Source organism: Xenopus tropicalis, chromosome 4 (genome assembly GCF_000004195.4).
Source record: "Xenopus tropicalis strain Nigerian chromosome 4, UCB_Xtro_10.0, whole genome shotgun sequence".
Lineage (NCBI taxonomy): Eukaryota > Metazoa > Chordata > Amphibia > Anura > Pipidae > Xenopus > Xenopus tropicalis.
In genome coordinates this window covers 13,696,223-13,708,807 of record NC_030680.2, presented here as the reverse complement: position 1 = coordinate 13,708,807, position 12,585 = coordinate 13,696,223, and the positions used below count along the sequence as shown (strand labels likewise).

The following is a 12,585-nucleotide window of genomic DNA, read 5'->3' as shown; positions in this document are numbered from 1 at the left end:
TTCTAATTGGGCCAGTGTTGTTAGTGGGTACCACAGGGGTCAGTCCTTGGTCCTTTGCTTTTTACCTTGTTTATTAATGACCTGGGGGTGGGCATACACATTTTCTATTTTTGCTGATGACACTAAATTGTGCTATAAGTTCCATGCAGGATGCTGCCGCTTTGCTGAGCGATTTGATAAAAACATATGCACTTTGGTAGAAATAATATAAACACGTATTATACACTAAATGGTAGTGTGTTGGGGGATCCTTAATGGAGAAGGATCTGGGGGTTTTGTAGATAATAAGTTGTCTAATTCCAGGCAGTGTCATTCTGTGGCTACTAAAGCAAATAAAGTGCCGTCTTGTATAAAAAAGGACATTGACTCAAGGGATGAAACTTAATTTTGCCCCTTTAGGGCTCTGGCACACGGGGAGATTAGTCGCCCGCGGCAAAACTCCCTGTTCGCGGGCGACTAATCTCCCCCGTGTGCCAGAGCCCTTATAGGTCCCTGGTAAGGCCTCACCGTGAGTATGCAGTGCAGTTTTGGGCTTCAGTCCTTAAGAAGGGTATTAATGGCCTGGAGAGAGTGCAGAGACTGCAACTAAACTGGTAAAGGGGATGGAAGATTTAAACTATGAGGTGAGACTGTCAGGTTTGGGGGGAAAAGGTGCTTGCGAGGGGACATGATTACTCTGTACAAGTACATTAGAGGGGATTATAGGCAGATGGGGGGTTCTTATTCCCATAAAAACAATCAGCACACCAGAGCCCCCCCCCCCCCTTTAGATTAGAGGAACGGAACTTTCTATGTAACTGTGTAACTATGTGCAGCTTTCATCATGTTTTATGCACCTTGGAGTATGCTGAGAATTCTGTTTCACATATAACTTAACTATATTCTTCCCATCCCCTTTATGTTTCAGGATTCCTGTAGATGGCAATGTTGATTCACAAATAACGTATGATTCTTGATTATGTCGTTTAAAATCATAGATTTATATTAATAAATGAGATATGTAGAATGCGCTTACTATTTGCCACGGTGCACCGAGTTTCAGTGAAAATAAAACCTGCCTTTTTTTATGTGCAAGGAAGTTTTCAGTTACCCTTAAAAGGGCAGTAAACCCCTCTGAGTCCAAATAAAGAGGACTGAATGTACATTTTGCCTTGGTTTTTGTATTTGCTTGAGTTAAACAGGGCAAACAAAGAAAAGGGATAGCTTTTATTTTCCAACTTCCTGGTTCTTGTGAGCAATTGTGGGAGGATATGTTTGTTAATTAGATTGCCAATATACAGACAAACCCCCTGCATAATGGACTCTCCCTATCTGTAAGACAGAGACAGGCACAACTAAGGAGGGGATGGGACAGGGTTGTTTATTGTGATTGTTTAGTAAAGGCGGCCATACACGGGCCGATTGTAGCTGCCGATATTGGTCCCTTAGACTGATTCAGCAGCTAATCGGCCCGTGTATGGGCACAAACGACAGGCCTACCCGACCGGGCAGGTTAAAAAATGTAGTAAGATCGGGGACCGCATCGGCTCGTTGATGCGGTCTCCGAACCGACTGTGGGGGATATCGGGAGAAGATCCCCTCACTTGGCGACCTCGCCAAGCAAGCGGACCTTCACGTGTATGGCCACCTTTAGAGCTTGTTAGCTCTATTTAGATAGACTAAGTTAAATAATTATGTATCTTGAAATCAAGTATCATTTAGGACCCTCCCCCCATTCATAGAACCCTTCAAACTCACCCTTCAGCCCCTTTCAGCTGCCCTTATTGTTTGTTGTCCCTACTCCCCCACCCCACAAGCTACAGCCAATGGTGTATACAGTGCTATTGTCTCACCTCAGCAATGGATACACAACAGTTGGGCGCAGCTATGGAGATGCCAACACAGGGTGGGGCAATTGGATTAAACGGCCCATACCTTAATCCTCTTCATACCAAGATAAAGGCTGCAGAATGACTAGCTAAACTAGATCTTGGCTAATTTCGCACATTCCTTAATGCTGAGTTGGGCATACCCTTTTACTTTGCCAAATGTATGCCATTAAAGGGGATATAAACCCAGCCATGATGCTGTCCCACTGCGCCCCCTAGTTTTGCTATAGAAGTTGCCAGAAACATAATTATAGATGCAAAAAAATTCACCAATAAGAATTCAATAAGAATAAAAAACCTCATTATAAATGCAGAAGAAGTGACCAATGAGAATGCTGATTCCCAGCACTGTGTCAGGCCCCTTGCTGGTACCTTACATATAGAGATAATGATGGCATTTTCCCCTCATTATATGGCACAGGAATCAGACATGGGGATAAGGGCAGACTTGTTCAGTGCTGGGAAACTGGGTTTAATGCTCCCAACTCCAATTGCAGGAACAGAGAACATGGAGCCGGATTTATACAGATCAGCTGGGATTCTCATTGGGGGATTTTTCGCATTTTAAAGCAGTCGCTGGCTGTGGGGATTTGGGGGAAAGTTTAGGGTTAATGCTTCTATAATTTTTGTTTTATGGCAACTTCTATAGCAAAACTAGGGGGCGCAATGGGACAGCATCGTGGCCGGGTTTTAAACTCCTGGATTATGGGTTAGTGCTTGGATGTGATTTATATGTCTGACCTACCTGCCCTACTGCTGTACAGTACTATAAATAACTAATAATACAGGATATATACAGTATGTAACTAAAAATATCACACAATCAGTTGCCTGCAGTCAGTGAGGCTGTTAGAAGACAAGGGGGTGGGTGCAGCTGGAGCTGAATAGGCACCAGAAAGACCAGTTCCCCAGCCTGGGAGTGCCAACATCACACATAATGAGTAGGTAAGTGGCGTAACTCCTCCCTGACACCTGTTTCCTGGTGCTGACAGAGCAGGAAGGATCTTGCCTCGCTGAGGTTCCTGGGTCCTGCAGCCTCCCTGCCCCAGTTTCAGATTCTCAGGTACGTGAGAAGGAGTTTTCGGGGATAGGGGTCGCAGTACAGAAAGGCTTATGTTTTGGGGGGTTTAATATAAGGAAATGGATTTTATTTTATGAAGGATTTGGCTTCTACAGTGACATATATAGCTCTGAGTGAGCACTTGGGAGAGCGGCCCCATTCAGCTGCTCCTAGCTATAGCTCAACTGCAACTCCCACATCCCATAACTGCAGATGGTGAGGGATCACTTAAGCACAACCATCACTGAGATACATATATATATATATTTATATATATATATTGACCTTCTGTTTGAGAATTTCTGTGAATGTGGTGCTTTTTCTCTTTATAGTTCTGTTTACCTGCACCCGAGACAGTTGGCCTTACACTTAGGGTGAAGACACACAGAGCTACTTAGTAGCAGCAACTTGTTACGGCTACTTAAATCCAGAAAATCCCCTGCCATAGAGAATACTGAGAATTGCCTCTGCTAAACACAAGTAGAGACAATTATCAGTAAATGATCAGCATTGTCTATTTTAGTAGCCGCGACAAGTAGCTGCTACTAGTAGCTCTGTGTGTCTTCACCCTAAGGGTAGTGACCCTTTTTGTTCTTGTATATATTCCCAAGCTGCACATCATCTGTTGTACAACTGCAACTAACAGCAGTGCTGGAGGGCTGTATATAACACAAAGATAGTTATTACTGGGTCCCACTGACTGTTTCAGAGAGGGCTTGCCTGATGTGGTATTTGCACCCCTGTGCTTGGGTAGGGAAATAGAGTTTTACAGCTATACTACCTTAATAAACAAAAGCAGTCACAAGGGCTGCAGTTGGGGTATAAGGGTCCGACTTGAATTAAATAAGAGCTTGTTGTTGAATTGCAACTCTCTGAAACCCCTGTTAATTTAATATCAGTGTGAGCAGGTATGGGAGATGGCCCCTTATGTAATTTCCAGTCATTGTGACATTTTCCATTGGGCAAAGGCCATATCCTGTTGGCACCAGGAGCCACATCACACGCTAAAATGCCAGTCACAAGCTCCAGCGTAAGAACCAACAATTCAATTAAAAGCTGTTTTTTGGGTGGACAAATATCATAGGAGAATATAGCTATGCATGCTAATACACTGCACATAACACTAGGATCTGAAATCTATTACAGGTATGGGATGCCTTATCCAGAAACCCGTTATCCAGAAAGCTCCGAATTACGGAAAGCCTGTCTCCCATAGACTCAATTTTAATCAAATAATTCAGAATTTTTAGACTGATTTCCTTTTTCTCTGTAATAATAAAACCCAATAGGGCTGTTGGGGCAGAACAGCCCTATTGGGTTTATTTAATGGTTAAATGATTCCCTTTTCTCTGTAATAATAAAACAGTACCTGTACTTGATCCCAACTAAGATATAATTACCCCTTATTGGGGCAGAACAGCCCTATTGGGTTTATTTAATGGTTAAATGATTCCCTTTTCTCTGTAATAATAAAACAGTACCTGTACTTGATCCCAACTAAGATATAATTACCCCTTTATTGGGGCAGAACAGCCCAATTGGGTTTATTTAATGGTTAAATGATTCCCTTTTCTCTGTAATAATAAAACAGTACCTGTACTTGATCCCAACTAAGATATAATTAATCCTTATTGGGGCAGAACAGTCCTATTTGGTTTATTTAATGGTTAAATGATTCCCTTTTCTCTGTAATAATAAAACAGTACCTGTACTTGATCCCAACTAAGATATAATTACCCCTTATTGGGGCAGAACAGCCCTATTGGGTTTATTTAATGGTTAAATGATTCCCTTTTCTCTGTAATAATAAAACAGTACCTGTACTTGATCCCAACTAAGATATAATTACCCCTTATTGGGGCAGAACAGCCCTATTGGGTTTATTTAATGGTTAAATGATTTCCTTTTTCTCTGTAATAATAAAACAGTACCTGTACTTGATCCCAACTAAGATATAATTACCCCTTATTGGGGCAGAACAGCCCTATTGGGTTTATTTAATGGTTAAATGATTCCCTTTTCTCTGTAATAATAAAACAGTACCTGTACTTGATCCCAACTAAGATATAATTACCCCTTATTGGGGCAGAACAGCCCTATTGGGTTTATTTCATGGTTAAATGATTCCCTTTTCTCTGTAATAATAAAACAGTACCTGTACTTGATCCCAACTAAGATATAATTACCCCTTATTGGGGCAGAACAGCCCTATTGGGTTTATTTAATGGTTAAATGATTCCCTTTTCTCTGTAATAATAAAACAGTACCTGTACTTGATCCCAACTAAGATATAATTACCCCTTATTGGGGCAGAACAGCCCTATTGGGTTTATTTAATGGTTAAATGATTCCCTTTTCTCTGTAATAATAAAACAGTACCTGTACTTGATCCCAACTAAGATATAATTACCCCTTATTGGGGGCAGAACAGCCCTATTGGGTTTATTTCATGGTTAAATGATTCCCTTTTCTCTGTAATAATAAAACAGTACCTGTACTTGATCCCAACTAAGATATAATTACCCCTTATTGGGGCAGAACAGCCCTATTGGGTTTATTTAATGGTTAAATGATTCCCTTTTCTCTGTAATAATAAAACAGTACCTGTACTTGATCCCAACTAAGATATAATTACCCCTTATTGGGGGCAGAACAGGGGGCGTACTTGAAATTCGGTTGGAAGGCCACACACTAAGGGTGACAACACACTGGACTACTAGTAGCTGCTACTTGTTATGGCTACTAAATGCCAGAAAATCCCCTGCCATAGACAATACTGAGAATTGCCTCTGCTAAAACACAGGTAGTGACAATTATCAGTAAATGATCAGCATTGTCTGTTTTAGTAGCCAAACAAGTAGCTGCTACTAGTAGCTCTGTGTGTCTTCACCCTAATAAAGGCCAGAGCTGTTCCCACCCCTCCCTTAGACTCTTCAGTAAAACTTCCCTAATCCCCCCCCCCAAAAAAATAAAAATGAGCTCGCCCAACATTCCCAAAGCAAAAATGAATAAAGAACACGTGATCGTGACGTCACGGCACAGTCTTCCGCATTCTAAGAACTACCGTCTACCATAGAGAGTTCGGCGGCACAGCACAGTCTTGTCTAGGAAATAGCAGTTACCATCGAGACGTGCAAAGAGCGCTGTATTGTTATCTATGGCTGGGAGGACAGATTCCCCACGCTAATCTCGCAGCTCCTCTCCTATTAACTTTAAGGGGTTCATCTCCAGCTCTAAGCGAGTTCCTCCCGATTGCTGGGCCGCACAGGAGATCTGCCGGCTCCGGACTGAGAATGTAGGGTGGCCTCGCCCGTGTCATTGGATATTGCTTATTCCTCTGCCAGTCACAGGAGCGCTTTGTTTCTGCGGTGAAGATACCTGCGTACCGTTTCCCTTCATAGGGAGTGTAGGCTCTCCCCAGGGCGCTTACATAGGGCACTAAGAGCTGCACTTTCACTTGCCAGGGGCCACAGGAGCTGCCCTTTAGCCCGCCAGGGGCCACAGGAGCTGCCCTTTAGCCCGCCAGGGGCCACAGGAGCTGCCCTTTAGCCCGCCAGGGGCCACAGGAGCTGCCCTTTAGCCCGCCAGGGGCCACAGGAGCTGCCCTTTAGCCCGCCAGGGGCCACAGGAGCTGCCCTTTAGCCTGCCAGGGGCCACAGGAGCTGCCCTTTTACTTGATGGGGACTGCCCTAGCCTTAACCTGGGTGTAGCTGTAGTTCCATCTTGATTTGCCTGGCACAGTAGGAAGTGCCCTTTTACCTGCCAGGGGCTTTAGGAAGTTGCCCATTACTTGCCAGGGTCACCTAATCAGTTGACGGTATAGAAAGTAGCTGAAATTGCCCTCCTGTTCTAGGTACTCTAGTTTTACCTCGAATTGCCCTCCTGTTCTAGGTACTCTAGTTTTACCTCGAATTGCCCTCCTGTTCTAGCTACTCTAGTTTTACCTCAAGTAGCCCTCCTGTTCTAGGTACTCTAGTTTTACCTCGAATTGCCCTCCTGTTCTAGCTACTCTAGTTTTACCTCAAGTAGCCCTCCTGTTCTAGGTACTCTAGTTTTACCTCGAATTGCCCTCCTGTTCTAGCTACTCTAGTTTTACCTCGAATTGCCCTCCTGTTCTAGCTACTCTAGTTTTACCTTGAATTGCCCTCCTGTTCTAGGTACTCTAGTTTTACCTTGAATTGCCCTCCTGTTCTAGGTACTCTAGTTTTACCTCGAATTGCCCCCCCTGTTCTAGGTACTCTAGTTTTACCTCACAGCCCCAATTGTAGGCTTCCCTAGAATACAGCTCCTCACCTTGACAGGCGAACCTTTCCTCGATGTGATTGTAATGGAGAGATAGGAAAGGGTTAATATTCAGAATTTTCTGCCTTCTGCTTTTTGGGCCTGCGCGGGGAACGCCCTCTTGCTTCTGCCTGCACGTTTCTAACTCTTGCGACTTGTTCATGCCTTGCTGCCCTGACCTCCGTTTTGTTTCCACTGCTAACCATGAACAGGAACTTCAAGCGCTCCAGCATCCTCAGGATGGCTCTGATGGGGGCTGGAGAAGGGGACCAGGAGAAGGTTTCCCGGGAGTCCTTCCTGGTAAGGGCTGTGAAGATCGCATTGGTGGTAACGCTCTACTGGTTCATCTCCATCACCATGGTGTTCCTCAACAAGTACCTGTTGGACAGCCCGTCCCTGAAGCTCGATGCCCCGCTCTTTGTCACCTTCTACCAGTGCGTGGTCACGGTGGTTCTCTGCAAAGGTCTCAGCCTGCTCACCCACGTCGTTCCATCGCACATCCTGGAGTTCCCCTCTCTGCGCTTCGATCTCAAAGTCCTCCGGACGGTCCTGCCGCTTTCCATAGTTTTCATCGGCATGATCACCTTTAACAACCTGTGCCTCAAGTATCTCGGAGTGGCCTTCTATACGGTGGGCCGGTGCCTTAGTACTGTGTTTAATGTGCTGCTTTCCTACATCATGCTGAAGCAGACCACCTCCATGTACGCACTGATGTCCTGTGGAGTCATTTTAGGTAAGACTGCTGGCCAAATAAGCTCAAAATTGGGAAGAATTCTTATTTTTCCTAACTTTGTGCACAGGTTGCCATTGGTGAGTTTGATGTCCATGCATTAAAGGAGATGGAAAGTTAACAATCACTGGGGGGGGGCAAATGTTAGGCACCCCCCAGTGATTGTGATCGCTTACCTGAAACCCCCGGTGCTCCTGTTATGAGAAACTGCACCGGCCCGGGGCAGCTGCAAGCCAACGATCCAGAAAATAGAAGGAAGAGGATTGCTGTCTCGCAGCTTATCTTATACCCCAGGCTGGTGCCCCTGTTAGGAGAAAGCCACACCAGCCCGGGGTATAAGATAAGCGATTACAATCACTGTGGGGTGTTTAATATTTGGGACCCCGCAGTGATTTTTACCTTTTCTTCTTTAAACTGTTTAGACTCCATGGGGGTCAATTGGACTTCGAGCCACTCGGTACATTGTATTTGATTGGTCTGTAGTGAGTGCTTGGATTGGTATGGGGGTCACTTGCATCCCTTGGTGTTTTTAGAAGCCAGTGAATGTAACCCTCAGTACTGACCTAAGCACTCTGCAGGCTTTTAAATACTGTATGGGGTCGCCTTGTATATGGCTGCCATTAGACCAAGTATGTTGTTGGAAAGCCCTTTTAAGATGGCCATAAACTTACCTATAAAACTGAATTAAACAAGATTTTGCACAATTTTTAGTAAGTCTGTGGCTGACAGTCCCGACTCATATCACAGGTCGGTAGGTTTCTTGATTGGGCGGGTTTGCAAATATGATCTGAAGGAGCCACAGGTAAAGAAGAACAGCCATGCCTTGTACTGTATCCGTCTCTTTATCCCACGGGACAAGCAGTCGAGTACAGTAGAGGGTTGGCCCATGAATGGCAAACTTAAGGGGATAGCTACCCTAACTTTTAGTATGACGTGATTTTCTGAGACAGTTTGCAATTGGTCTTCTTTTTCTATTTTTGTGGTTTTTATTTAGCAGCTCTCCAGTATAAAATGTCAGCAGCTAGGGTGCACTATAACCTAACAACCAGGCTTGAATGAGACACTAAAAAATATAAATAGTAGAGGGAATGAATAGAAACATAAGTAATAACAAGTAGCAATAACAATCATATTGTAGCCTCGCGGAGCAATAGTTTTTCGGCTGCCGGGGTCAGTGACCCCTATTTGAGAGCTGGGAAAAGGAAGAAGAAGGCAAATAATTTTCCCCAGAATTCCTGTGTAACAGCTTACGCCCCCTTGCGCCCTGTACTTTGCACCTTGCATGCAGTTATGCTCAGTTATGCTCAGTTATGCTCAGTTATGCTCAGTTATGCTCAGTTATGCTCAGTTATGCTCAGTTATGCTCAGTTATGCTATTGGCTAAATCAGCACATTAGTGAGAGGCATGTATAGGTACAAGGACCTTGGGGTCAGCATTGAAGCGTGCTATATTTGGGCTTCTCATGTTCATAACTGAGCCCTGTTGTGCATAGGCATGCTGGGTATATTCTGCTGCTTGCTTAGGCTTAGGTCACTTAAACCGGTGGTAACTTCAAATTTAGTATGTTATGGAATGGCCAATTCTAAGCAACTCTTTCATTGGTCTTCATTATTTATGTTTTATGCTTTTTTATTCAATTGCCGCCTTCTGCCTCTTTCCAGCTTTCAAATGGGGGTCACTGACCCCGGCAGCCAAAAACTATTGCTTAATGAGGCTACAGTTTTATTGTTACTTTTTACTCCTTATTTTTCTATACAGCTTCTCTCCTATTCATATAACATTTAAACCACTCCCTAGTTGCCCAGTTAATTTAAACCCTAGCAACCAGATACCTACTAAAATTCCAAACTGGAGAGTTGCTGAACAGAAAGTAAAATATTTAAAAAACCATGAGTAATAAAAAATGAAGTCCAATTACAAACTGTCTCAGAATATGACTCTGCATCATACTAAAGGTTAACTCAAAGGTGAACAACCCCTTTTAAGAGTATTTTTAACCTCTACTAGAACAGCTACAAATGACCTTGTCTCCAAAACACATATTATTGGCACCTAGCAGGTCCAGACTGGGATACAAAATAGGCCCTGGCTTTTCAAGTACACAGAGACCCAAACAGCCCCCCCAGCCCAATAAATAGTGAGTGTCTGTGGCACCTTACAGCCCCCCTGGCATTCCCAGTACCCAGAGGCACAAACAGCCCCCCCCCAGCCCAATAAATAGTGACTGTCTGTGGCACCTTACAGCCCCCCTGGCATTCCCAGTACCCAGAGGCACAAACAGCCCCCCCCAGCCCAATAAATAGTGACTGTCTGTGGCACCTTACAGCCCCCCTGGCATTCCCAGTACCCAGAGGCACAAACCGCCCCCCCAGGACTGTCTGTGGCACCTTACAGCCCCCCTGGCATTCCCAGTACCCAGAGGCACAAACCGCCCCCCCAGGCCAATAAATAGTGAGTGTCTATGGCACCTTACAGCAACCCACAGATTGCCAGTCTGGGCCAGTGAGGTCCCTGTCCAGCCACAAACAGAAAAGCATTGTTCTTTGCTTACATTTGTATTTTGTTTTGTAGGAGGCTTCTGGCTGGGGATAGACCAGGAGGGGGCAGAAGGCACACTCTCCTGGGCCGGAATCTTCTTTGGCGTCCTGGCCAGTCTGTGCGTGTCTCTGAACGCCATTTACACTAAAAAAGTCCTGCCAGCAGTGGACGGAAGCATCTGGCGCCTGACTTTCTACAATAACGTGAACGCTTGCTTCCTCTTCACCCCCCTGCTCTTCATTTTCGGTGAAGTCGGCACCCTGTTTACCTTTGACAAACTGTTCGCATTTTCCTTTTGGGGCATGATGACCCTGGGGGGGATCTTTGGCTTCGCAATAGGGTACGTGACGGGGCTGCAGATTCAGTTCACCAGCCCCCTGACCCACAACATCTCGGGGACAGCCAAAGCTTGCGCTCAGACAGTACTGGCTGTCATGTACTACCATCAGATCAAAAGCTTTTTGTGGTGGACCAGCAATTTAATGGTACTGGGCGGTTCCTTCTCCTACACGTGGGTGAAGGGGCTAGAGATGAAGAAATCCCAGGGAGAGACCAATCAGAGCCAGAGTAATGGGGAAAAGAACTCAGTCGGGGTGTGAGACTGTCCAGCCGCAACGTTGGGCTCTAATGAACAGTGGACGAGATGATAATGAATCGGGTTATGGTCGGTTGAGGGTTAAAATCTCAAAATTAGGACACACAGGGTATATAGACCTTATAGGTAAAGTAAAGAAGCCAAACTGCCATAACAGAACTGCACTTGGATATTCAGAGGAATATCTGCCCCGTGGGCTGTCCTTACTCTTCTATGAAATACTGTGGGATTCCCAGGAAGCCAATACGCCTTTAACAGCTCCACCAATATGGATTCTGCTCTGTTTTGTACTATTAACGTCATGAGAGAGACCATTTTGTACACTTTTTATTTTGCTTAAATGTGTGCGAATACAGTCCATTAGGCCGGAAACATACACATATATAATCCCCCCTCAAGCTACTGATTCCCAATATAGGGGGCTGGCCCAGTTTTAGGACACAAGTAAGTATATGGTGGCTCTGCCCTTACACGTAGAGTTTAGGTTATTAATTGCCCTTTTATTTTATGTTTTATTTTATGGTTTATTCAAAATTGGTCCAGACATGTTACTACTTGTGTTTTTGTAGCTGCCCGAGGCCACCAACGTGTTAAAGGGGATACAAACCCAGCCATGATGCTGCCCCACTGCGCCCCCTAGTTTTGCTATAGAAGCTGCCAAAATACATAATTATAGATGCAAGAAAATTCACCAATGATACAAAACTTTGTTATAAATGCTGAAGAAATAACCAATGAGAATACAAAGGTGCAAGAGAACTGACCAGTGGGAATGCTGATTCCCAGGACTGTGTCAGGCCCCTTGCTGGTACCTTACATATAGAGATAATGATGGCATTTTCCCCTCATTATATGGCACAGGAATCAGACATGGGGATAAGGGCAGACTTGTTCAGTGCTGGGAAACTGGGTTTAATGCTCCCAACTCCAATTGCAGGAACAGAGAACATGGAGCCGGATTTATACAGATCAGCTGGGATTCTCATTGGAGGGTTTTTCGCATCTCAAGTCTGCCCTTATCCCCATGTCTGATTCCTGTGCCATATAATGAGGGGAAAATGCCATCATTATCTCTATATGTAAGGTACCAGCAAGGGGCCTGACACAGTGCTGGGAATCAGCATTCTCATTGGTCACTTCTTTTGTACCTTTAATTAGAAGAAGTTTTATGCCAGAAGAATTCTCATTGGTGAATTGTTTCATATTGCAATTGGTCTTCATTTTTTATCCATTTCTATAGAGAAATAGGGGGCGCAGTGGGACAGCTTTACAGTTGGGTTTAGTGTCCCTTTAAAGTTCTGTGTCCATGAAGATGTCCCCAGTAGCCCCCTATCTTCTTTTCTGCACATACTCTGGGCTGCAGGCACTTACCTGAGCTTACAGTATACTCACAGTATACAGTATGTATATATATATATATATATATATATATATATATATATATATATATATATATATATATATATAACTATCAATATATACAGTATATATACAATATAAGTTACAGTATAT

At 44.3% G+C, this 12,585-nt stretch overlaps 1 protein-coding gene across 4 annotated transcripts; it reads left to right on the top strand.

The window, feature by feature from the left end:
• Positions 1–2,825: 2,825 nt before the first annotated feature.
• On the top strand, positions 2,826–11,214 carry slc35c1 (solute carrier family 35 member C1). Of its 4 annotated transcripts, none has more exons than XM_004913376.4 (3): positions 2,826–2,931; positions 7,422–7,942; positions 10,512–11,214. In XM_004913376.4, the coding sequence occupies exons 2-3, from the start codon at positions 7,450–7,452 to the stop codon at positions 11,075–11,077; spliced, it is 1,059 nt and encodes a 352-aa protein (XP_004913433.1). In that variant the 5' UTR covers positions 2,826–2,931; positions 7,422–7,449; the 3' UTR covers positions 11,078–11,214. The 4 variants fall into 4 exon arrangements, with proteins under 4 accessions (XP_004913433.1, XP_002934120.1, XP_031756345.1 ...); XM_002934074.5 differs by lacking the exon at positions 2,826–2,931 and adding an exon at positions 5,957–6,223; XM_004913375.4 differs by lacking the exon at positions 2,826–2,931 and adding an exon at positions 5,958–6,296.
• The last annotated feature ends 1,371 nt before the right edge of the window (positions 11,215–12,585 follow it).